Source organism: Schistocerca serialis, chromosome 3 (assembly GCF_023864345.2).
Source record: "Schistocerca serialis cubense isolate TAMUIC-IGC-003099 chromosome 3, iqSchSeri2.2, whole genome shotgun sequence".
Taxonomy (NCBI): Eukaryota; Metazoa; Arthropoda; class Insecta; order Orthoptera; family Acrididae; genus Schistocerca; species Schistocerca serialis.
The window spans coordinates 161,123,888-161,151,451 of NC_064640.1; the positions used below are offsets into that span (position 1 = coordinate 161,123,888).

General features: G+C 39.7%; 1 protein-coding gene across 1 annotated transcript in view; it reads left to right on the plus strand.

Moving 5' to 3' along the window:
- Positions 1-27,564, plus strand: part of LOC126470727 (protein ovarian tumor locus-like) — a 257,945-nt gene that overhangs the window by 81,355 nt on the left and 149,026 nt on the right. Inside the window, exon 2 of the mRNA XM_050098731.1 lies at positions 23,141-23,269. Within this exon, the coding sequence (XP_049954688.1) occupies positions 23,141-23,269 (129 nt within the window). The remainder of the gene's footprint in view (positions 1-23,140; positions 23,270-27,564) is intronic.

Below are 27,564 nucleotides of genomic sequence, written 5' to 3' on the forward strand. Positions count from 1 at the left end.
CATAGGTTTGGTTCCTGTTGCTGGTATTGGTAGGTGGGACTTCACAAGACATGGCCTGCATCTCAGTAGGAAAGGGAAGGGTAAACTGACTGGGATAATAGCAAAATTTTTAAGTTGGGGGGGGGCTGAAACTTGGGGAGTACTTTTTTTAGACTAAGATCAATGTCCAATAACATTGATAGAAATTAAGCATAATGGGTCAATGCATATGAAGTGGTCCATTGATGGTTGCTTGACCATTTTTAAATATCTTAATTTTTTTATATGTGTGATTGCCCTATATTTGAGAAGTTCAAAACAGTTTTTTAAAATAATTTATCTTGCACCTTTACTGGATGGTGGCCAGTTTTATTTGTAGGTGCGCGACGATTTTTCAGTCTGGAGACATTAGTGAAAATTTGAATATCTCTGCAGTGGGTTAAGTTACAGAATTGCAATTGACATGATTGTTTTTAGAAAAGTGTCGTCTACAACATCGTCTATTACACAAAAGTCAAAATGACCTCCTAATTTTAAAAAATCCACTTTTTAGGCCCAAAAATAACAAACTAGGAGTGATTTATGTGGGTGTATTTTTTCCTATAGTTAGATATCGTACACTACTAGCCTCATATAGAGCAAGAACACTTACAAATGTTTCCTTAATTTTTTATGAATTTTTGAAATTTGAAAATTCTCGTTTTTTGTAAAGTTTGGGGTTTAGTTATGCTCAGGTGGGACTGAATAAAAATGATTTTTGTACAGTTTGTACACCTATATGATAGCAATGTACTGTAAAAATTACAACATATATATCTCTGACTGTGAACAAAGATATGAATTCTTGAACATGAGGAGATAATTCACATTACTGTACAACTGATCTTACGGCTGTTGCCTATTTAAATGGTTTATTGTTTCATTATAATAAAATTCAACTCACTGTTGGTGTGTGTGAGATTATATATATGAAACACACACCACAGGGTGGTCCATTGATCATGACCGGGCCAAATATCTCATGAAATAAGTGTCAAACGAAAAAACTACAAATAACGAAACTTGTCTAGCTTGAAGAGGGGAAACCAGACGGTGCTATAGTTGGCCCGCTATATGGCTCTGCCATACGTCAAATGTATATCAACTGCGTTTTTTAAATAGGAACCCCTATTTTTTATTTCATGTTCATGTAGTACGTAAAGAAATATGAATGTTTTAGTCGGACCACTTTTTTCACTTTGTGATAGATGGTGCTGTAATAGTCACAAACATATGGCTCACAATTTTAGACTACAAGTTGGTAACAGGTAGGTTTTTTAAATTAAAATGCAGAATATAGGTACGTTTGAACATTTTATTTCGGTTGTTCCAATGTGATACATGTACCTTTATGAACTTATCATTTCTGAGAACGCAGGCTGTTACAGTACTATTACCTGTAAATACCACATTAATGCAATAAATACTCAAAATGATGTCCATCAACCTCAATGCATATGGCAATACGTGTAATGACATTCCTCTCAACACCGAGCGAGGTGGCGCAGTGGTTAGCACACTGGACTCGCATTCGGGAGGACGACAGTTCAATCCCGTCTCCGGCCATCCTGATTTAGGTTTTCCGTGATTTCCCTAAATCGTTTCAGGCAAATGCCGGGATGGTTCCTTTGAAAGGGCACGGCCGATTTCCTTCCCAATCCTTCCCTACCCCGAGCTTGCGCTCCATCTCTAATGACCTCGTTGTCGACGGGACGTTAAACACTAACCACCACCACCATTCCTCTCAACAGAGAGTAGTTCGCCTTCCGTAATGTTCCCACATGCATTGACAATGCGCTGATGCATTTTGTCAGGCGTTGTCGGTGGATCACGATAGCAAATATCCTTCAACTTTCCCCACAGAAAGAAATCCAGGGATATCGGATCCAGTGAACGTGCAGGCCATGGTATGGTGCTTAGACGACCAATCCACCTGTCATGAAATATGCTATTCAATACCATTTCAACCGCACGCGAGCTATGTGCTGGACATCCATCATGTTGGAAGTACATCGCCATTCTGTCGTGCAGTGAAACATCTTGTAGTAACATCGGTAGAACACTACATAAGAAAGCAGCATACATTGCACCGTTTAGATTGCCATTGATAAAGTGGGGGCCAATTGTCCTTCCTTCCATATTGCCCCACCATACATTAATCCGCCAAGGTCACTGACGTTCCACTTGTCTCAGCCATCGTGGATTTTCCTTTGCCCAGTAGTGCATATTATGCCAGTTTACGTTACCGCTATTGGTGAATGATGCTTTGTCGCTAAATAGAACGCGTGCAAAAAATCTGTCATCGTCCCATAATTTCTCTTGTGCCCAGTGGCAGAACTGTACACGACGTTCAGTCGTCATGCAATTCCTGGTGCATAGAAATATGGTAATGGTGCAATCGATGTTGATGTAGCATTCTCAACACCACCGTTTTTGAGATTCCCGATTGTCATGCAGTTTGTCTGCTACTGATGTGCGGATTAGCAGTGACAGCAGCCAAAACGCCTACTTGGGCATCATCATTTGTTGCAGGTCGTGGTTGACGTTTCACATGTGGCTGAACACTTCCTGTTTCCTTAAATAACGAAACTATCTGGCGAACGGTCTGGACACTTGGATGAGGTTGTCCAGGATACCAAGCAGCATACATAGCACAAGCCCGTTGGGCATTTTGATCACAATAGCCGTACACCAACACGATATAGACCTTTTCTGCAATTGTTAAACAGTCCATTTTAACACAGGTAATGTATCACGAAGCAAATACCGTCCGCACTGGTGGAAGGTTACGTGATGACCCATACTTATACATTTGTGACTTTTACAGCGCCATCTATCACAAAGCAAAAAAAGTGGTCCAACTAAAACATTCATATTTCTTTACGTACTACACGAATATGTAATAAAAAATGGGGGTTCTTATTTAAAAAACCGCAGTTGATATCCGTTTGACCTATGGGAACGCCATCTAGCGGGCCAACCATAGCGCCATCTGGTTTCCCCCTTCAAGCTAGATGAGTTTCGTTCTTTGTAGTGTGTGTGGTTTTTTTTTTTTTTTTTTTTTTTTTTTTTTTTTTTTTTTTTTTTTTTTTTTTTTTTTTTTTTTGTGTGTGTGTGTGTGTGTGTGTGTGTGTGTGTGTGTGTGTGTGTGTGTGTGTGTGTGTGTGTGTGTGTGTGAGAATGACATTATTGCTGGGTGTGGCATTGTAGAATGACATTATTGCTGGGTGTGGCATTGTAGAATGACATTATTGCTGGGTGTGGCATTGTTGTAGTCAGTCTGTTCTGAAACCTCTATTAGAGTGGATGTACATACTTAGAGCGTGTAGAATGTGTTATGTGCTTTGTTCTGTGTGTAATTTGTGATTAATTTTGAGAAATTAACTGGAATGCAATAACATGGATGAACAGTGCTCTGTTGGACAGATAGCAAGTGAAGTGTGTCACAAAACGGTTTATGTTTCAGTTTCAAAAATCTTGAAAAATTTCAGTGGCTTCGATGAAGTTAGACGAACTTTGTTTAAATTTCGAGTAAGTTCTTCTGTAACTTCAGTGTGTGAGTATCATGAGAAGAAATAATTCTGAAGTAGAACCAAAATTTTGGAAGAAAGTGCTGTGACCCACTTAAAGTTCATAAAAAGCCTATTACTAAAGATTTGAATAAAATAAAACTTGAACATTTGTCCTTGTTATGTGAGAGTGGAACAGCTTCCCAAGTGAAACTTAATGTGATTCCTGGAAACTTTCTTTGCCCAAAGTGTTACTCAAAAATATTTGTTGTGAATCCAGAACCAGAATCATGTAACCTTGTTAATGCCATTTATATTCCTAATGAGGAAGCTAGTAGCATATTGGATTTTGCTTGTTCTAAGTTAGACGTAGCAGAAAAAGAAAAGCAGCTATTGAAAATAAGGTACAACAAATTTCCGACAAAATTAGAATGGATGTGGAATCATTCTTTAATAATTCAGATACCAACATTATTTCTAAGGAAGAAGAAAACCTACAACCAGCATCATCTCCCACTGAATCTACATCTACATCTACATCTACATTGATACTCCGCAAGCCACCCAACGGTGTGTGGCGGAGGGCACTTTACGTGCCACTGTCATTACCTCCCTTTCCTGTTCCAGTCGCGTATGGTTCGCGGGAAGAACGACTGTCTGAAAGCCTCCGTGCGCGCTCTAATCTCTCTAATTTTACATTCGTGATCTCCTCGGGAAGTATAAGTAGGGGGAAGCAATATATTCGATACCTCATCCAGAAACGCACCCTCTCGAAACCTGGCGAGCAAGCTACACCGCGATGCAGAGCGCCTCTCTTGCAGAGTCTGCCACTTGAGTTTATTAAACATCTCCGTAACGCTATCACGGTTACCAAATAACCCAGTGACGAAACGCGCCGCTCTTCTTTGGATCTTCTCTATCTCCTCCGTCAACCCGACCTGGTACGGATCCCACACTGATGAGCAATACTCAAGTAAAGGTCGAACGAGTGTTTTGTAAGCCACCTCCTTTGTTGATGGACTACATTTTCTAAGCACTCTCCCAATGAATCTCAACCTGGTACCCGCCTTACCAACAATTAGTTTTATATGATCATTCCACTTCAAATCGTTCCGCACGCATACTCCCAGATATTTTACAGAAGTAACTGCTACCAGTGTTTGTTCCGCTATCATATAATCATACAATAAAGGATCCTTCTTTCTATGTATTCGCAATACATTACATTTGTTTATGTTAAGGGTCAGTTGCCACTCCCTGCACCAAGTGCCTATCCGCTGCAGATCTTCCTGTATTTCGCTACAATTTTCTAATGCAGCAACTTCTCTGTATACTACAGCATCATCCGCGAAAAGCCGCATGGAACTTCCGACACTATCTACTAGGTCATTTATATATATTGTGAAAAGCAATGGTCCCATAACACTCCCCTGTGGCACGCCAGAGGTTACTTTAACGTCTGTAGACGTATTTGAGCTTAATAGAGAAGTCAAATGTTCAGTGACATTTAAAGAGTAAAAAGTTAAAATTTTACGTTTGCTCCCTCACTCACAGTCAAGAAAAGAAATAGTTTATGGATTCAGCATTTCTCATTGTTTGGTTGAACTAACCCAAAAATTACTGAAAGAGCAAGGCATTCTTCTTCCAGTTTTAGGAAAGAAGAAAGGAGTAGGTATGAAGAAACAATTAAAAAGATCCAGCAGTGTTTTGAAGATGATGAAAACAGTAGAATGTTATAAATGGAGTTAAAGTAACAAAGCAGAACGACTAGTGCTGTCAAATTTAAATGAACTTTATGTAGCTTTCAAAAATTCTCATCCTGAATGCAAGATTGGAAGGTCAAGATTTTGTGACCTCCGCCCTAAGTGGTGTATTTTGGCTGGATCGTCAGGGACACACTCCATATGTGTTTGTTTATATCATCAAAATGTCAAACTGATGATTGTGGGTGCAAAACTTAGTGATCTTAACTACAAAGGATTACTAGATTTAATGGTCTTTGACACCGACTGCATGATGAGTTCGTGTAATAAATGACCTGGTAATGTTGTTTCACGAAAATGGTAAGGAAATGCCAGAAAGTATTAACTTCAAACAGTGGGTCACAACTGACAGTACAGAAATAACAACAGTGGTTAAATCTCAGGAAGAGTACTTCAAATCTTTAATTGATAACTTACAAAAACTCTGAAGTCACCCCTATGTTTCTAAAATCCAAAGTAAGTTTTTTAAGGACAAAAAAGCACAACTTCGTGAAACTGAATGCATAGTGCTAACTGATTTTGCAGAAAATTTTACATTTGTAATTCAGGATGCAACACAAGGGTACAACTGGATCAATGACCAAGCAACAGTGCATTCATTTATTCTCTACTTTAAAAATGAGAAAGATTAAGTTTTCTGTTCTTCAATTTGCTTTCTAAATGACTAAGTGGGACGAATTCAATAAGAAGCAGCAGTCAGGAAGAAATTGTAAGTGAGACGAGAAACATCATTTTTTTTCAGCCAAAGCATTGTACACAAACTCAATACTGGTTATAAGTGGAATTCTGCACAGAAGGTCAGTAAGCAGTTATTATATAAGCAACATAAACAGTGCTGTCAGGGAAGAGTGTGACGAACTCGGCACAATATTCGTTGACCCCAACAAATTTTTAAGTGACAAATGCTCGGGAAAGTATGGCGTGCATTTAAACGGACTAGGCGCAATGAATTTCAGTAAAATGGTTACAGACATCTGTAAAACCATTAAGAACAAGGAAAACTGATACCGTGTGGAGGGGGTGAAAATTCAAAAGTGAAAATTGAAAATAAAAATTATGTTCCAGGCAGAAATTCCAATATAAATATAAGTACTAAGGATAGTAAGTTTCAGAACTCGTGTTTAACTCCAAACCTGACGGTATTTCATCAAAATGTACAATCACTATCCAACAAAGTAAACGAATTTCACCGAGCGAGGTGGCGCAGTGGTTAGCACACTGGACTCGCATTCGGAAGGACGACGGTTCAATCCCGTCTCCAGCCATCCTGATTTAGGTTTTCCGTGATTTCCCTAAATCGCTTCAGGCAAATGCCGGGATGGTTCCTTTGAAAGGGCACGGCCGATTTCCTTCCCTAACCCGAGCATGAGCTCCGTCTCTAATGACCTCGTTGTCGACGGGACGTTAAACACTAACCACCACCACCACCACCACCACCACCACCACCTAAATGAATTTCAAAGTTTGTTGGAAAGTGACAGGAAAAACACCTCTGTATTATGTTTTACTGAACATTGGCTTGACAAAGAGAAACTTCATATGCTATGCTTTCCAAATTTTGTATTGGGTAGTTATTTTTGTCGGAAATTGTATAAACATAGTGGTAGTTGCATTTATGTTAAAAATAGCATAAATTTTAAATGTATGCCGTATGTAGAAAAATTATCCATAGAGAAAGATATTGAGGTAAATGGAATTGAAATCGCAGACGAAAAAATTGCTATAATTTGTCTATACAGGGCGCCAACTGGCAATATTAACATCATGTTAAAGAACCTTGAAAATATCCTACACAAGACTACACAAAATAGAAAACTAATTGTATGTGGGGATTTCAACATTGACTTTGCATGTGAGTCCAATCAAAAAACTGCTTTACTGAACCTCTTAGCAACTTTCAATTTAAAGGCTACTATAGAAATGCCAACACACATCACAGAAACCTCAGCCACAATCTTTGATCAAATATTTACAAATGTGCCCTTGAAACATAAAACACAAACCCACAATACAGGCTTTGGGGGCGCCACAACCCAAGAAATTAGTATAAGATTAGGAAAACCGCTTAGTTCAGCTAAATGTCTAACTAGGAAGTATAATGACCAGAATATACAACATTTCCTTAACAATCTGTGTAAAGAAACTTGGCAAGACATCTATGAATGTAAAAATACAAATGATAAGTTCAACAAAATCCTAAATAGTTTTAAATATTATTTTGAACGTTGCTTTCCACTCCATAAAAAGACAGTCACAAAAAAGGATCTGAAAATAAAATGGGGTCACAACAGGGATACAAATATCTGTGAAGAAAACGTGATTACTTCATGAAATATCTAGACAGCACACCACATCCCCAGAATTTGATTCCTATTTTAAGAATTGCAAAAAGATTTTAACTAAAGTCATAAAAGAAGCAAAAAGAAGGGCAAATAGTTCCTTCATAGAAAATGCACAAAATAAAGTGAAAGCCATATGGGACACTGTAAGGCATGAAACAGAGAGAATACCATAATATCAAACTGAACGCAAACACTTCTGTAATATCTGATTCCCAGCAGATAGCAAATAATTTTAACTCATATTTCTCTGAGGCAGCTGAGTTTCTGGTGAAGCAAAACTTTCAATATGCTGTCACTGCAAATCAGATTAAAACTGTCCCTAGTAACAAGTATCTCTTCCTATACCCAACAGATGAACAGGAAATGCTAAAAACTATAGGGGAGCTAAAATCGAAATTTTCCTCTGGTACAGAGAACATTCCAGACCCCCCCGCCCCGCCCCTCTTTACGCTTCACGTACTCGTCTACGTGCTTTACGCACCTTTAAACGCCACCCTACGATGGCGAATTGTATTAATTATAAACGATTATGTGCACAGTGTCGTGTTATTAAAGAAAGCAAGAAAGCCAGCTGGGCTGCTTTCACAAGCTCCTTCAACAGTTTTACTCCCTCTTCGGTTGTCTGGGGTAGCCTGCTATCTGGCACTAAGGTCCACTCACCAGTTTCTGGCTTGACGGTCGCGAATGGCGTCCTTGTGGCCCCTGAGGATGTCTCCAATGCGTTTGGCCGATTTTTCGCAGAGGTTTCGAGCTCCGCTCATTACCACCCTGCCTTCCTCCCTCCCGATTCCTAAGCCAGGGAAGGGCAAGCACTTGCCTTCCAGTTATCGACCCATTTCCCTTACCAGCTATGTCTGGAAGGTGATGGAACGAATGGTTAACTCTCGTTTGGTTTGGCTGCTCAAATCTAGATGCCTACTTACCAATGTACAGTGTGGATTTCATAGGCACCGCTCTACTGTTGACCATCTGGTTACCTTGTTGACCTTCATTATGAATAACTTCTTGCGGAAGCGCCAGACAGTGGATGTTATCTTTGATTTGGAGAAGGCGTAAGACACCTGTTGAAGGGCGGGCATTCCCCACACCATGCATACATGGGGCCTTCGCGGTCGCCTCCCTTTTTTTATTCGTGCATTTTTAATGGATTGAAAGTTCACGGTACGTGTGGGTTCTGTCCTGTCAGACGCCTTTCACCAGGAGAATGGGGTGCCACAGGGCTCAGTTTTGAGCGTCGCTCTCTTCGCCATAGCGATCAATCCAATAATGAATTGCCTCACAGCTGATGTATCAGGCTCCCTTTTTGTGGACGATTTTACCATCTACTGCAGCATGCAGCATACATGTTTCCTGGAGCGCTGTCTTCATCATTGTCTTGACCGTCTTTACTCCTGGAGTGTTGCCAATGTCTTCCGTTTTTCTGCCGAGAAGACGGTCTGTATTAACTTCTGGTGCTACAAAGAGTTTCTCCCACCGTTCGTACGACTCGGTCCTGTTGCTCTCCCATTCGTGGAGACAACAAAATTTTTAGGGCTTACATTTGACAGAAAACTTAGCTGGTCTCCACATGTCATGTTTGGCTGCCCATTGTACCTATTCCCTAAATGTCTTCCGTGTTCTCAGCGGTACGTCGTGGGGAGCAGATCGAACCGTCCTACTTCGCCTATATCGGTTGATAGTCCGCTCAAAGCTGGATTATTGGAGCTTTGTATACTCCTCTGCACGGCCGTCCATCTTACGCCGCCTCAACTCTATACAACATTGGGGGTTTCGTCTTGCAATCGGAGCGTTCTATACTAGTCCCATCGAGAGTCTTCATGCTGAAGCCGGTGAATTGCGACTAACCTACCGGCGCGATATACTACTTTGTCGGTATGCTTGTTGGCTGTTATCAATGCCCAACCACCCGTCTTATCGTTCCTTTTTTGATGACTCTCTCGACCGTCAATACGGGTTGTATGTATCTGCCCTGCTACCCCCTGGAGTTGGCTTTTGTCGCCTCCTTCAGCACCTTGATTTTTTACACCCTGCAACCTTTAAAGTGGGCGAGAGGCAAATGCCACTTTGGCTCCAGGTTCAGGTTCGCGTTCACCTTGACCTCAGCTCGCTCCCAAAGGCGGTTACCCCCCGTTCGGTCTACCACTCCCGTTTTGTCGAACTTCGTTCGAAGTTCATTAATATGACCTTCATATATACAGATGGCTCTAAGACCAATGACAGTGTCGGATGTTCTTTTATTGTCGGGGCACACAGTTCCAAATACCGGTTCCATGGCCATTGTTCAGTCTTCACAGCTGAGCTATTTGCCCTCTATCCACCGCCACCGACTTCTGCTTATGTCATCTGCTTTGATTCCCTGAGCGCCATCCAGAGCCTCAGTGATCCGTATCCAGTTCACCCTCTCGTGCACCGGATCCAATGCTCTCTTCAGCAGCTGGAGGGCGACGCTTCTCCAGTTACCTTTATGTGGGTTCCTGGCCATGTCGGTATCCCTGGGAATGAAGCTGCAGATGCCGCGGCCAAGGCTGCGGTCCTCCAGCCTTGGACAGCTTCCTGTTGTGTGCCTTCATCTGACTTTAGCAGGGTCATTTGTCAGCGCATTTTATCGCTGTCGCATGCCGATTGGTCTGCTCTTACTGAAAACAAGCTTCAGGCCTTGAAACCTTTCCACGTCCTGGACGACCTCTTCATGCCCTTCTTTGCGGGAGGAGGTTGTTTTGGCCCGGTTACGGATTGGACACTGCCGGTTCAGCCACCGCCATCTGCTGACTGCTGCGCCGGTACATTTCTGCCCATGTGGGCAAATGCTGGCTGTATGCCACATTTTAACGTCCTCTCCGAATTTTAATACACTGCGCATTGATCTTGGCCTGCCGTGTACTCTGGATAAAATTTTAGCGGATGACCCAGGAGCAGCTGCTCGCGTACTTAGTTTTATCTGCTTGACAAACCTGTCTAAGGATATTTGATCATGCTGTCTTCTTTTAATCCCTTACCTGTTAATGTGCCTTTTATAGTGTTGTCCTTTTTAGTTGCTGTTTTAACATTGTGCTTCGCATTACATTCGTAATTTAGTCTGGGCGCTAATGACCACTGTAGTTGTGCACCCGGAGGAAAAAAAAAAAACCCACCCGGACCATATCATTAAAAAAATGTGCACCCTTAGTAGTTAGGCCCATGGCAGACATGTGCAATAGTTCACTTTCTCAGGGAATCTTCTCAGAGAGGTTAAAAATAGCTAAAGTGAAGCCATTGTACAAAAAGGGTGAAAAAACAGATGTAACAAATTATTGGCCAGTCTCTCTACTATCTGTTTTTTCTAAAATAATTGAAAAAATCTTTTATAAAAGACTCACAGATTTCATTGAAAAAAATAAACTTTTCTCGTCTACACAGCATGGTTTCCGAAAATGTAAATCCGCTGAGACAACTATTATCGATTTCTTAAATGAAGCTTTAAATGCATTAGATAAAAAAGAACACACAGCAGCAATATTCCTGGATCTTTCAAAAGCATTTGACATCATTAACCATGGTATATTGCTTAGAAAGCTAGAAAATGTTGGTGTCAGAGGCCCAGCGTATGAGTGGGTAAAGTCATATCTACAAATCAGACGCCAAATAGTTGAAGTCTTGTACAAAGAAGGAAAAAATTTAACTTCCTATCAATCAGAAAACAGTGTGTTAAATACAGTGTGCCGCAGGGTTCTGTACTGGGACCATCTTGTTCTTGCTGTTTGTAAATGACCTGGAACCATCCAGCCCTAACTATAAGTACATTAAATATGCTGATGATACAAATATACTTATCAAAGGAAAGACCCCAGAAGAGCTCCAAAATGAAATGGAAAAAAAGAGCACTTCACATGTATCAGAATGGTTCGCAATGAACAACTTAATAATAAACACACATAAAACAAACACTATGCATCTACACACAGTGCAAAATAAACAGCCTTTAACTGCAACCATAGAACTGTTAGGCAAAAGACGTGAAATTGTAAATAGCGCAAAATTTTTGGGAGTTTGGATCCAAGATGACCTAAGATGGCAGAAACACACACAACTCCTATGTAGTAAATTAAATACCATTTGTTATAGCATAAAAATTCTTGCTGGATGCGCATCAATGCAAGCCATAAAAAATGTGTACTATGCCCAAGCAGAATCACTACTAAGATATGGTTTAATTTGCTGGGGAAATTCACCACCCAGGAAAAGCTGTTTTATTGCACAAAAAAGATTTATAAGAGCCATGGAATGCTCAGCACCTTGATCTTCATGCAAACCCTCATTTAAAAAGCTTCATATTCTTCCATTACCATGCCTATATATCCTCGAAACACTGTTTGTAAGGAAAATCGTAGATGAAAATAGCAAGAGTGCTCCAAAAAACCAAAATATCCATTCATACAACACAAGGAATAATAAAGATTTACATATGCAGTTTTCACATACAACATTAAAACAAAAAGGACCCTTGCAAGCAGGAAAAAAAACTGTATAACAGACTACCTAAAAAAATTAAGGCAATAACTGGCATGCACAAATTCAAAACTGCAGTGAGTGACTACTTGCTACAGAATTGCTACTATAGTGTTGATGAATATTTATCTACAATGTAAATATGTGAAAAATTTAAATAGTTTACACAATTAAGTCCAAAATAAGAAATGTGTACATGTAGATTTATCTGTGTATTGTATGTGGTCTATCACATACATGTGTGTGTTTGTATAATCAAGGCCGAAAGTATGAAATGTGTGCGTGTAAAATTTATTTGTGTATTTGTGAAATGTTATTCCCGTGTGTTAGTTATATTGCTATATACTGAAAACCATACAACAGTTTTTCTGTTAAACTTTATTCCAAATTATTTGACTTGTCCTATATCATTATGTACCCCTGTACAGTGTGTGATTCACAGGGCCAATAAATATACAATACAATACAATACAATACAATACAATACAATACAATAACACTTTGGCTGTACATGTGTTTCAAAAGTATGTAATAAATTACATAAAAGAAAATTTTCTCAAGGTAGAGAAGCTGATATACTTTTCAGATGGAAGTGGTAGTCAGTAGAAGAACAAAAAGAATTTTTAAAATCTGTGAAACCACAAAGTAGACTTTGTGTTGGATGCTGAATGGTTCCTTTTTTGTGTCTTGCCACGGTAAAAATGCATGTGATGGAGTAGGAGGTATAACAAAATGTGAAGTAAAGCCAGCCCACAAAGACCAACCACAGACCAAATTCTCACAGTACAGGACATGTATGTCTTTTGGGAGGATAATATTAAAGGCATCACCTATTTTTTGATCAAGAAAGAAGTGGTTTTGCATATGATAACAACACTTCAAACCAGATTTGAAAACTGTATAGCAATAAAGGGAACAAGACATTTCCACAAGTTCCTTGGCATTGCAGAAAACTTAGTTCGATGCTATGCAACATCAGAAACCAAAATTTATGAGGATTATTGTGTCAGTGTAATTACATATGTCTTTAATGTTGAATGACATAGTGGCATGTGTGTATGATGGACAGTTGTGGCTTGCAGAGATTGAAAGAATAAGATTGGAAAATAATGATGTTTTTGTGCATTTTTACCACCCTTCTGGTCCAACATCATTCAAGAAATCTACTAGTGACTAAGCTTGGATACCAGTGGAAAAATGTTTTAAGGAAACTTTCAGTGCTTGAACTTACCACAGCAACTGGGAGCTCGTATTCTGTGTCACAGAAGCTGTCTGAAGAAATAAGTGTTCTTAACATTCACCACCGGGTTTAGGAACAGTTGCATATCAAAGGATGTTAATTGAAAATATTTATTTTAAGTATGTCAGCATAATATAATTGTTAATTTCAGTGATGTTTCCACTTTTTGTATGAAATTCAGTACCTTACTTCAATAATAATTGATTATATCCTGCTAATATCACACATGAATAGGCAACAGCCATAAGATCAGCTGTAGAGTAATGTGAATTGTCTCCTCATTTTCAAAAATTCCTATCTTCGTTCATAGTCAGATATCAGTGTTGAAATTTTTACAGTACGTTGCCATCACATAGGTGTACAAACTATGCAAAAATCATATTTTTATATTCAGTCCCACCTAAGATAACTAACCCCAAACTTTACAATAACTGAAAATTTTTAGATTTCAAAAATTCATAAAAAATTAAGGAAACATTTGTAAGTGTTCTTGCTCTTTATGAGGCTAGTAGTGTATGATATCTAACTATAGGAAAAAATAGACCCTCATAAATCACTCCTTGTTTGTTATTTTTGGGCCTAAAAAGTGGATTTTTGAAAATTTGGATACCAAACTTTGGAGGTCATTTTGACTGGTTATTTTTGAATTTAGGGTATTTTGTGTAAGAGACAATATTTTAGATAACACTTTTCTAAAAACAATCATGTCAATTGCAATGTTGTAACTTAACCCAGTGCAGAGATATTCATATTTTTGCTAATGTCTCTAAAGTGAAACAACATCGCACGCCAACAAACGAAAATGACTGCCATTCAGTAAAGGTGAAAGGTAAAATTTTTTAAAAAACTGTTTTGAACTTCTCAATTATAGGACAATCACATATAAAACAATTAAAATATATAAAAATGGTCAAGCAACCAACCAACCAACCAACTTAATTTTTATTGGACAGCTTCATTTAGATTGACCTTAATGAGAAGTTCAGACAGGCAGGTATTAGAGATGTTAAAATATCACAAGATTTACATAAAAGCACATTGAAAAATAATGTTAGTATATTGCATAAGAATATCAGGGGATTAAAAAACAAAGTAGATGAGCTTCTTGTTTGTTCAGAAGATTTAGAAACTGAGGGTGGAATAGATGTACTATGCCTGTCTGAACATCGTATAGTCACAGGTATGAAAATTGTAAATGTAGGTGGATATAAGCTTTCAGCACATGTAAGTAGAGACACTATGGAGAGAGGAGCAGTTGCCATATATGTTAAAATCTGCCAGAGTGAGAACAATTTGGAAACTAAAAAATTTTGCATAGAGCAACATATAGAAGCATGAGTGGTGAGCTTAAACTAAATAATGGCACTTTTATATTATAGCTGTATATAGGTCCCCATTGGGAAATTTTGAACTATTTTTGAAAAAAACTTGGATTCTTTGTTGTGCTATCTATCAAAGGAAAGCAAATTATTGTTTGTGGGGATTTCAATGTAGATTTTCTAAAAGAGTAAAATAGAAAGCTTGACCTTGAAGTATTACATGGTTCTTTCAATTTGACATCAGTTACTGATTTTCCTACTTGAGTTGTGCAGGAAAGCAGCACACTGATGGATAATTTTTTAATAGACCAAGATAAATTTAATCAAATAAACTTTTCCAGTTAAGAATGGTCTATCTGATAATGATGCACAGCCAGTTACAGTATATGATATAGCTCCATACAGTAATGCAAAACAATCCTCCAAAAATAGTGCATTCAATTAACATTTTAACAATTCAAAAAATTTTAGGGAGAGCTTTCAACAGTTTGACTGGGATGAGGTGTACAGGGAACATGATGCTAATTTAAAATTTAACCTATTTCATGATACCTTTGTGAGTATATTTGAAAACTGTTTCCCTAAGAATACAGTGAAATATAATTCTACAAAACCATGTAAAAAGCCATGGCTTACTAAAGGGATAAAAATATCTTGTAAACAGAAGAGGGAAACGTATCTTGGAGCTAGTAGTAGTACTGACCCAGAAACAGTAAAACATTATAAAAACTTCTGCACTGTATTACGAAAAGTTATTACAAAGACTAAAAGTATGTGCATTAGGTCCGAGATTAGCACATCTGATAATAAAATTAAAACAATTTGGAATGTTGTTAAAAGGGAAACAGGGCAACTGAGAGCACAGAAAGACTGTATTTCTATCAAACACAATGAAAAGTTCAACAATAAGTCAGAATAAGAAAACATTTTTAATAATAATGTAAGTGTTGTAGAGAAAATATGATCCAGCTATTCATTAGAAAAGCAAGGCAGTAAATGGAAGAGGCATTACCTATTGAATTTGATAAAACTGAAATTCAACCCACCTCTCCTAATGAAATTAGGAAAATAATAAATTTACTCAAAAGTAAATGCTCACATGGAATTAATGTCATTTCCAACAGAGTACTAAAAGCTTGCTCCCAATAGATAAGCAGGATTCTCGGCCACATATGTAGTAGCTCACTGAAACAGGGTATTTTTCCAGATAGACTGAAATATGCTATTGTTAAATCATTGCATGAGAAAGAGAATAGGTCTGATGTTAACAACTACTGACCAGTCTCACTTCCAACAGCTTTATCCAAAATTCTTGAAAAAGTAATGTATCCAAGATTAGCATCACATATTTGTAAAAATGAAATACTAACAAAACGTGAATTTGGTTTTCAGGAAGGCTTTTCAACAGAAAATGCTATATATGCTTTAACTGATAAAATATTAAATGCATTGAATAACCAAACATAGCCCATTAGAATATTTTGATATCTCAAAGGCTTTTGATTGTGTGAATCATGAAATTCTTCTAGATAAGCTTAAGTATTGTGATATGAGTGGGACACTGCACAAATGGTTTAATTCGTACTTAACTGGAAGAATGCAGAAGGTTGAAGTTAACAGTACAGATAGTCTGTAAAAATCAGCAGAGTCTTCTAACTGGGGAGGTATCAAGAATAGTGTCCCACAGGGTTCAGTCTTCAGTCCCTTATTGTTCTTAATATACACATAAAAAAAAAAAAAGTTTTGCATCATCCCGATTCCTAAACCTCCAGAAGATAGACGTTGACTGTGGATATTGTATCACAGACACAGTCCCTTTGACTGTTCAGAGATGTCATTAAACATGCGCAAAGATGTAAACCACCATGCATCAGCTGCGCCTATAAGACGGATGGGGTCCGACAGCCGATCAGTTCGTCATTCCACTAGGAAGGAGGTACATGGCTCGTGTTGTCTGTAGTTTGACCATGCCTAGATGGTCAATACCGTGGTTCGATCGCATCCACATTGTTACTTTGTGCCAGGAAGGTCTCTCAACAACAGAAGTGTCCAGGCGTCTCAGAGTGAACCAAAACGATGTTGTCCGGACATGGAGGAGATACAGAGAGAGACAGGAACTGTCGATGACACACCTCGCTCAGGCCGCCCAAAGGCTACTACTGCAGTGGATGACCGCTATGTATGGATCATGGGTCGGAGGAACCCTGACAGCAACGCCACCATGTTGAATAAAGCTTTTCGTGCAGTCACAGGACGTCGTGTTATGACTCAAATTGTGCGCAATAGGCTGCATGATGCGCAACTTCACTCCCGACGACCATGGTGAGGTCCATCTTTGCAACTGTGACACCATGCAGCGCAGTACAGATGGGCCCAACAATGTGCTGAATGGACCACTCAGGATTGGCATCACATTATCTTCAGTGATGAGTGTCGCATGTGCCTTTAACCTGACAATCATCGGAGACGTGTCTGGAGGCAACCCGGTCAGGCCGAACGCCTTAGACACACTGTCCAGTGAGTGCAGCAAGGTGGAGGTTCTCTGCTGTTTTGGGGTGGCATTATGTGGGGCCTACGTACACTGCTGGTGGTCATGGAAGGTGACATAATGGCTGTATGATACATGAATGCCATCCTCCGACCAATACTGCAAACATATCGGCAGCTTATTGGTGAGGCATTCGTCTTCATGGATGACAATTCGCATCCACTTCATGCACATCTTGTGAATGACTTCCTTCAGGATAACAATATCGTTCAACCAGAGTGGCCAGCATGTTCTCCAGACATGAACCCTATCGAACATGCCTGGGATAGATTGAAAGGGCTGTTGATGGACGACGTGACCCACCAACCATGCTGAGGGATCTACACTGAATCGCTGTTCAGGAGTAGGACAATCTGGACCAACAGTGGCTTAATGAACTTGTGGATAGTATGCAACAATGAACACAGGCATGCATGATTGCAAGAGGACATGCTACTGGGTATTAGAGGTACTGGTGTGTACAGCAATCTGGACCATTACCTCTGAAGGTCTTTCTGTATGGTGGTACAACATGCAGTGTGTGGTTTTCATGTGCAGTAAAAAGGGTGGAAATGATGTTTATGTTGATCTCTGTTCCAATTTTCTGTTCAGGTTTCGGAACTCTTGGAACCTGGTGTGTGTGTGTGTGTGTGTGTGTGTGTGTGTGTGTGTGTGTGTGTGTGTGTGTGTACTCTCTATTCATGAAGATGCAAAGCAAGTTCTTTTTGATAATGATAAAAGTACCCAACAAGCAAGAATCAGCTGAGGAAATTGTAAATAATGTCTTTCAGAAAATTCTTAAGTGTTTCTCTGCAAATGTTTCCTCGCTAAATTTTGAGAAAACCCAGTTTATACAATTCTGTACAGTAAATGGCATAACACCATTGATAAATATAGACTATGAACAGAGGTTTGTTGTTAAGGCAGAATACTGGGTGTGTGCATTGATGAGAAATTGAATTGGAAGAAGCATGTCAATAATCTGCTGAAACAGTTAAGTTTAGATTCTTACGCTCGTATGGTTTTTGTAAATTTTGGTGATAAACAAATCAGTAAATTAGCCTACTTTGCCTATTTTCATTCACTGTTTTCATATGTCGTCATATTTTGGGGCAATTCGCCATTAAGAGAGAAAATATTCATTACACGAAAGTGTGTAATCAGAATAATAGTTGGAGCCGGTCCAAGGTCACCTTGCAGACATTTATTAAGGAACTCTGGATATTCACAGTACCTTCACAATACATATATTCACTTACGAAATTTGTGATTGAGAACCCATCCCAATTCAAAAATAACAGCAAAGTGCATAGCTACAACACTAGAAGAAAGGATGATCTTCACTATTCTGGATTCAATTTGGCGCAGAAAAGAGTGAATTATGCTGCCACAAAAATCTTCGGTCATTTGCCATATAGTATTAAAAGTCTGACAGATAGCCAACCAACATTTAAAAACAAATTGAAATAATTTCTGAATGACAACTCCTCCTACTCAATAGATGAATTCTTAGATATGAAGTAGTAGCTGTAAAAAAAAAAAAAAAAAAATTAATTGTGTAAAGAAAACTTATGTTAAAGTGACACATTCCACATCATCATGAAATGTTGTATTCGTTATCTGTGGAACAAGGATTTATGTATGTAAAATCTTCATGCAAATTTCTCTCACTTCTTTCCTTGTAGCTCCATATGGCATAATTGGCTTGGAACTTGGGTATACACCTTGCGCCAATAAAATTTTGGTTCAGCTTTCTAACTATTGAAATGAAGTGGTCATGTAATATTGTTCTGAACTCTCATAGTTCAGTTAATTCTTCCTCACAAAAGCAGTATGTTGAGTGCCCACCTTCTGCCCTGATACTTAATTTATAACTGACAATAGCAAAAAATTAAAACAAAGAGATCTCTCTTTCCATGGTATATTGAATTCATTTAGCATGTCTGATGACATTCTTCAGCAGTTTGGAGTATTGTCTGCAGCAAAATTCTGTAACTGGTGTGACACTCTTTCATGTTGAGATACGGCTCCTGTTTTCTCCTGCATGATATTATAATGCCATTAGTTACCTAAACTGATTGTTTATTTAATGCTGCATGTTTGCTTTCAGTGTTTTAGTGGAAAGTAACTGTCAGTCTTTGAAGGAGTTCTTCACAAACATATTTGTTGTTAAAGTTGTCTGTGTTATAGACTTTTTGCCAAATGTGCCAGCAGAGATTGGCCTTAAACGCTATGGTTGTTCCACTTATTCCCATTGTATTTTGATGAAATAAGCTTCCTGAGCCTTCTGATCAGCTTTTTATCCATGAACCATGGACCTTGCCGTTGGTGGGGAGGCTTGCGTGCCTCAGCAATACAGATAGGCATACCGTAGGTGCAATTACAACAGAAGGGTATCTGTTGAGAGGCCAGGCAAACGTGTGGTTCCTGAAGAGGGGCAGCAGCCTTTTCAGTAGTTGCAGGGGTAACAGTCTGGATGATTGACTGATCTGGCCTTGTAACACTAACCAAAATGGCCTTGCTGTGCTGGTACTGCGGACAGCTGAATGCAAGGGGAAACTACAGCCATAATTTTTCCCGAGGGCATGCAGCTTTACTGTATGGTTAAATGATGATGGCATCCTCTTGGGGTAGAATATTCCGGAGGTAAAACAGTCCCTCATTCGGATCTCCGGGCGGGGATTACTCAAGAGGACGTTGTTATCAGGAGAAAGAAAACTGGCGTTCTACGGGTCGGAGTGTGGAATGACAGATCCCTTAATCAGTCAGGTAGGTTAGAAAATTTAAAAAGGGAAATGGATAGGTTAAAGTTAGATATAGTGGGAATTAGTGAAGTTCGGTGGCAGGAGGAACAAGACTTTTGGTCAGGTGAATACAGGTTTATAAATACAAAATCAAATAGGGGTAATGCAGGAGTAGGTTTAAAAAAAAAAAAAAAAAAAAAAATAGGAGTGCAGGTAAGCTACTACAAACAGTGTAGTGAACGCATTATTGTGGCCAAGATAGATACAAAGCCCACACCTACCACAGTAGTACAAGTTTATATGCCAACAGGCCCTGCAGATGACAAAGAGATTGACGAAATGTATGATGAGGTAAAAGAAATTATTCAGATAGTGAAGGGAGATGAAAATATAATAGTCATGGGTGACTGGAATTCGATAGCAGGAAAAGGAAGAGAAGGAAACATAGTAGGTGAATATGGAATGGGGGTAAGAAATGAAAGAGGAAGCCGCCTGGTAGAATTTTGCACAGAACATAACTTAATCATGGCTAACACTTGGTTCAAGAATCATAAAAGAAGGCTGAATACATGGAAGGGGCCTGGAGATACTGGAAGGTATCAGATAGATTATATAATGGTAAGACAGAGATTCAAGAACCAGATTTTAAATTGTAAGAGATTTCCAGGGGCAGATGTGGACTCTGACCACAATCTATTGGTTATGAATTGTAGATTAAAACTGAAGAAATTGCAAAAAGGTGGGAATTTAAGGAGATGGGACATGGATAAACTGAAAGAACCAGAGGTTGTAGAAGAGAGTTTCAGGGAGAGCATAAGGGAACAATTGACAGGAATGGGGGAAAGAAATACAGTAGAAGAAGAATGGGTAGCTTTGAGAGACGAAATGGTGAAGGTAGCAGAGGATCAAGTAGGTAAAAAGATGAGGGCTAATAGAAATCCTTGGTTAACAGAAGAGATATTGAATTTAATTGATGAAAGGAGAAAATATAAAAATGCAGTAAATGACGCAGGCAAAAAGGAATACAAACGTCTCAAAAATGAGATCGACAGGAAGCGCAAAATGGCTAAGCAGGGATGGCTAGAGGTCAAATGTAAGGATTTAGAGGCGCATATCGCTAGGGGTAAGACAGATTCTGCCTACAGGAAATGTAGACACCTTTGGAGGAATGAGAACCACTTGCATGAATATCAAGAGCTCAGATGGAAACCCAGTTCTAAGCAAAGAAGGGAAAGCAGAAAGGTGGAAGGAGTATATAGAGGGTCTATACAAGGGCGATGTTTTTGAGGACAATATTATGGAAATGGAAGAGGAGGTAGATGAAGATCATATGTGACAATGTTGACTGAAATACTCTTTCAAATTCTGAAGGTGGCAGGGGTAAAATACAGGGAGCGAAAGGCTATTTAAAATTTGTACAGAAACCAGGTGTCAGTTATAAGAGTGAAGGGGCACGAAAGTGAAGCAGTCGTTAGGGAGTGAGACAGGGTTGTAGCCTCTACCCGATGTTATTCAATCTGTATATTGAGCAACCGGTAAAGGAAACAAAAGAAAAATTCACAGTAGGTATTAAAATCCGTGGAGAAGAAATAAAAACTTTGATGTATGCCGGTGACATTGTAATTCTGTCAGAGACAGCAAAGGACCTGGAAGAGCAGCTGAACAGAATGGACAGTGTCTTCAAAGGAGGATATAAGATGAACATCAACAAAAGCAAAATGAGGATAATGGAATGTAGTCGAATTAAACTGGGTGATGCTGTGAGAATTAGATTAGGAAATGAGACACTTAAAGTAGTAAAGGAGTTTTGGTATTTGGGAAGCAAAATAACTGATGATGGTCGAAGTAGAGAGGATATAAAATGTAGACTGGCAATGGCAAGGAAAGCGTTTCTGAAGAAAAGAAATTTGTTAACATCGAGTATTGATTTAAGTGTCAGGAAGTCGTTTCTGAAAGTATTTGTATGGAGTGTAGTCATGTATGGAAGTGAAACATGAGCGATAAATAGTTTAGGCAAGAAGAGAATAGAAGCTTTGGAAGTGTGGTGCTACAGAAGACTGCTGAAGATTAGATGGGTAGATCACATAACTAATGAGGAGGGATGCAATAGAATTGGAGAGAAGAGAGATTTATGGCACAACTTGACTAGAAGGAGGGATCGGTTGGTAGGGCATATTCTGAGGCATCAGGGGATCACCAATTTAGTACTGGAGGGCAGCGTGGAAGGTAAAAATCATAGAGGGAGGCAGAGATGAATACACTAAGCAAATTCAGAAGGATGTAGGTTGCTGTAGGTCCTGGGAGGTGAAGAAGCTTGCACAGGATAGAGTAGCGTGCAGAGCTGCATCAAACCAGTCTCTGGACTGAAGACCACAACAACAACTGAAATACTGCCACTGTGCAGGGAATTGTTCTAGGGAAGAATTACCTTGTTATTAACTTATCCTCAGGAAATCCTGCTCCTATGGAAAGGGCTTCCTAGCATAATTTCTCAGCTGTGAAGAGGATTTCAGGAGGCGGTATATAATAAACTGCGGTGTGGGCAGGATCAGCCATGTTTTACAATGCGGACCAGAATCTTTCTTACCTCAAGTGTCCAATGGTGTCCCACTTGCACTGGCTATGCCAGACACTTGTATCACAAATCTTCCATCAGAATGTGTGTAGCCACCTTTTAGAATTTATTCTCAATGTTTCATCAAATGTATTTCTGCTGAACAAAGGTGTTGTGTGGCTCGGAGAATGTAGTGTGTCATGCACTAGACATGAATCAGAGAACAGTGGGATAGTTTCCTGTAAACAGGTAAGTTGGTTTTTAATCAGGAATGATTCGCTCTAACTGTTAGACTGGTCCCTGGAACAACCATGCCAGTGTTGTGGAAAATGGACTGACAGGGCAACACCAGTGTCCTTGTTGGGGGCCAAATTATTTTAAGAGCTGATATGCCACTGCATCTGTTTTCCAGAAGAATACAGAGCACTGACATCCTGCAGTGGTTTGTGTGTGTTGTTAGAGAGAGTTTAAGGACAGAAGATTTGTCAGTTTCTTTTTGAGAGTATTGATAGAATGCCATTTTCCATTGCTTGATAGCTTAGTGTATCAGGGGGCAGGGGAAGGGGAGAGGGATGGGATTAGAAATATATTTCCTCAACTCACCCTATAGGAAATAACATCCAGTCTATTTTATTGCAGATCATGGCACGTCGTAAGTTCTGTGCAAAGAATTCTGATCCAATGGACCAGTGGCTGGAGTCACATGGATTTTATCGCAAGCACACAGCAAGAGATGGATCTTGTTTATTTAGAGCAGTTTCAGAACAGGTAGGTGGTGGTGGTGGTGGTGGTGGTGGTGGTGGTGGTGGTGGGTAATATAAGTACAGTCAACTGGCTGGCTGTGGAGCGTGTGACCATTGAAAAGTTTTGTGACCTCCTACAAAGATTACCTGTTCCCTGGTGTATTGTATATCACTCTGCACCCCAAGCATGATGGTCAGGTCTGTGATGGTTCAGATGCCAAGCAACTGCAAAGAATATTACAGTCCTTTGGGCAGTAAAGGCCAAATGCCTGTGAGTTAAAAAGGGGAGCAAGGAAAGTAGTTCTGCTCCAGGGGGGCTCACATCACTTTCGTGAGTACATGCTTGGCCAAGACAGGGTCCCAGCTCTTGTAGTACTACCTTCCTTTCCGTGTTGCAAGTCTATTTCTCCTGTTCTTTCTTTTCCCCTCTCTACCTTTCTGCTAGATGGTCTTCTTGGTGGAGATTGTGCTTTTGTGCTTGAATCTGGTCTGAGTTTTGGACACTAGCTCCCATACCCTCTGGACTTCTACAACTTTCATTATTAATTATATAGTCCCCTTTTTGGGATTGACTTGGTAGTTTATAACACTACTGTCCGCTACTGCTATACCATAACCTCAAAGCTGGAGGAAGTTCGTACAGGGTGTTTCAAAAATGACCGGTATATTTGAAACGGCAATAAAAACTAAACGAGCAGCGATAGAAATACACCGTTTGTTGCAATATGCTTGGGACAACAGTACATTTTCAGGCAGACAAACTTTCGAAATTTCAGTAGTTACAATTGTCAACAACAGATGGCGCTGCGGTCTGGGAAACTCTATAGTACGATATTTTCCGTATATCCACCATGCGTAGCAATAATATGGCGTAGTCTCTGAATGAAATTACCCGAAACCTTTGACAACGTGTCTGGTGGAATGGCTTCACATGCAGATGAGATGTACTGCTTCAGCTGTTCAATTGTTTCTGGATTCTGGCGGTACACCTGGTCTTTCAAGTGTCCCCACAGAAAGAAGTCACAGGGGTTCATGTCTGGCGAATAGGGAGGCCAATCCACGCCGCCTCCTGTATGTTTCGGATAGCCCAAAGCAATCACACGATCATCGAAATATTCATTCAAGAAATTAAAGACGTCGGCCGTGCGATGTGGCCGGGCACCATCTTGCATAAAGCACGAGGTGTTCGCAGTGTCATCTAAGGCAGTTTGTACCGCCACAAATTCACGAAGAATGTCCAGATAGCGAGATGCAGTATTCGTTTCGGATCTGAAAAATGGGTCAATGATTCCTTTGGAAGAAATGGCGGCCCAGACCAGTACTTTTTGAGGATGCAGGGATGATGGGACTGCAACATGGGGCTTTTTGGTTCCCCATATGCGCCAGTTCTGTTTATTGACGAAGCCGTCCAGGTAAAAATAAGCTTCGTCAGTAAACCAAATGCTGCCCACATGCATATCGCCGTCATCAATCCTGTGCACCATATCGTTAGCGAATGTCTCTCGTGCAGCAATGGTAGTGGCGCTGAGGGGTTGCCGCGTTTGAATTTTGTGTGGATAGAGGTGTAAACTCTGGCGCATGAGACGATACGTGGACGTTGGTGTCATTTGGACCGCAGCTGCAACACGGCAAACGGAAACCCGAGGCCGCTGTTGGATCACCTGCTGCACTAGCTGCGCGTTGCCCTCTGTGGTTGCCGTATGCGGTTGCCCTACCTTTCCAGCACGTTCATCCGTCATGTTCCCAGTCCGTTGAAATTTTTCAAACAGATCCTTCATTGTATCGCTTTTCGGTCCTTCGGTTACATTAAACCTCCGTTGAAAACTTCGTCTTGTTGCAACAAAACTGTGTTCTAGGCGGTGGAATTCCAACACCAGAAAAATCCTCTGTTCTAAGGAATAAACCATGTTGTCCACAGCACACTTGCACGTTGTGAACAGCACACGCTTACAGCAGAAAGACGGCGTACAGAATGGCGCACCCACAGACTGCGTTGTCTTCTATATCTTTCACATCACTTGCAGCGCCATCTGTTGTTGAAAATTGTAACTACTGTAATTTCAAAAGTTTGTCCACCTGAAAATGTACTATTGTCCCAAGCATATTGCAACAAACGGTGTATTTCTATTTCTGCTCGTTTAGTTTTTATTGCCGTTTCAAATATACCGGTCATTTTTGAAACACCCTGTATCATGAAATTTTTATTCCAGTAATTATAGTATGAATAAGCAGAGCAGTGTTACCCTCTGAAAGGATTTTAGTTGTGTTGACCATGATATACCTAATGGAGGTGGCTTATCGGAAATGAAAATCAGAAGTACGTAAATATTTAAACAGTGTTGAACAATGTTTAACCTATCCACACTGTTCAAAGGATAAAGGAAAACAGTTGCCAGCCTAATTAGGCAAGAGAATGATTGACATTCTTGTTCAAGAAAATAGGTATGATTAACTTTAACGGACAAACACAACCTATACTTTGCCACACGAGTGCAATGAACTCTGGCACCTGAATGCAGTATGTTCACGTTAAGGTTGGAGCTAACAGATTAGAACAAACTATTTACGTAAATATAACAGATAACAAAACATACTATTGCCTTGAGGACTTAGTAAAAATAAATGGTCTCAATAACGTTTCTATTAATATTCACTGTAGAATCTTAAATTGGACATAGGTTTAATATTACTTTTCAAACAAATTCCTATCTGACATGAAATATCTATATGGTCCATAGCAAATTTAGTTACTATGCATATATTAAGTCTTTCACAACTGAACACCTTTCTACTTAGAATGAAAATTAAATGGAATTCACTAACAGATTACTTCTCACTGTCTTTTGAGTAAAGAAGTTACTGTTTTCATAGATAGTTGTCCTTCTATTAATCGTACCTGCACAGTGGTATGAAGGCCACTCTATACTTTTTGCATTTCTACAAAAGTCTGATCGCATCTTGATTATGGGAGCCTGGCATGTGGCACCGCATTGTCTTCAGCATTGCAGATGCTGGACCCGATACACCATTGTGCAGTCAGACTTGTGACAGGAGCCTTTCGGACCAGCCCTGTGAACAGCCTACTTCAGGAGACTAGTGTACCTCCCCTGCAGATCAGGTGCTAAAAACTGCTGCTCAGCTATGCAATACACATTCATCCTTGGATCAGCCTTGACTTCTCCTTTGGACCAAAATACTCAATAGAACCTGTGGTTTTCTGTCGCCTGTTCCTGGGTGTGTTTGACACATTTCTGAAGTGAGATGTGGTGTACCCTGACATCTCTATGGTTTTGCCTGCTACGTTCCCTGCTGAACAGATTTGTGTAGTGGCAAGGCAACATCTCATGTTATGTGTGTGAATGAGAAATAAATAACGTAAGCCGTGTTTGAATGTGAACCTCCCGAAATCATTTTATTCCGTGTCGTAATTTATGTCATAGCTGCTAATCAAATGTGGGTATGGAGCATGAATGACTAAAAGTTGGTAGCCTTTTGAGCTGATATGTCCCTTTTGTCCACGGCACTTTATCTGCCCGCACTGTTGTTAGAACATGGTTGACGCTCCCACAGGGGGCAAATTTGAACTCCGAATGCAGAATGGAGGTGTATATGTTTGACCGGTAACTCTGTCTGTCTGCCCCAACATAGTTCTCAAACGAAAGTTCAGATTTTAAAGCTGTACTTTTATTTGAAAGCTGGTTTAATCTGGATGGCTCTTAGCTATATTTCTGAAAGTCTGTTCAGCCGTTTAAATTTCATCAGTTATATGAAGTAAAAATGTTTTCCACCAGCGTGCTCTCTTGAAATACGTTACGTAGTCCATAAGAACTACATCAAGTTATGTAGTACCAGATTGTAGAGCTCAAAAAGATGTGCCTAAATGAAAGATTACGGTTGAACGAAAATGATGATTTCTTTTGTCTTCTGAAGTCGCCTGTTTCAGCACCTACAAAGTAGAAAAAGTGTGACTGTGACTCAACTGTGAAAGACAAACACATCCTCTCGCCAACTTTTTGTGGTTCTTTTTGAAGTCTACAATTCATTACTAAAGCAAATGATTTTGCTCTAATAGTTTAAGCAGCATACTGCAAGAGAGCATGACGGCAGCCCACTTTCTTGCGACTTGACTTACAATTATAGCCACAGCTTATTTCTTGTGCTACCTAACGTAGCTAAATATATACTGATAGATAGTAAATGCCTATATCTGTGAGTTAAACAAAGAAACCTGTAAATCGCATAAGTGGTTCTCTAGTTATAATTGCGTATCTGCATGTCTGTCTGTGAATTCAGTCTTCGTAGTCCATGATTCAGACAGGT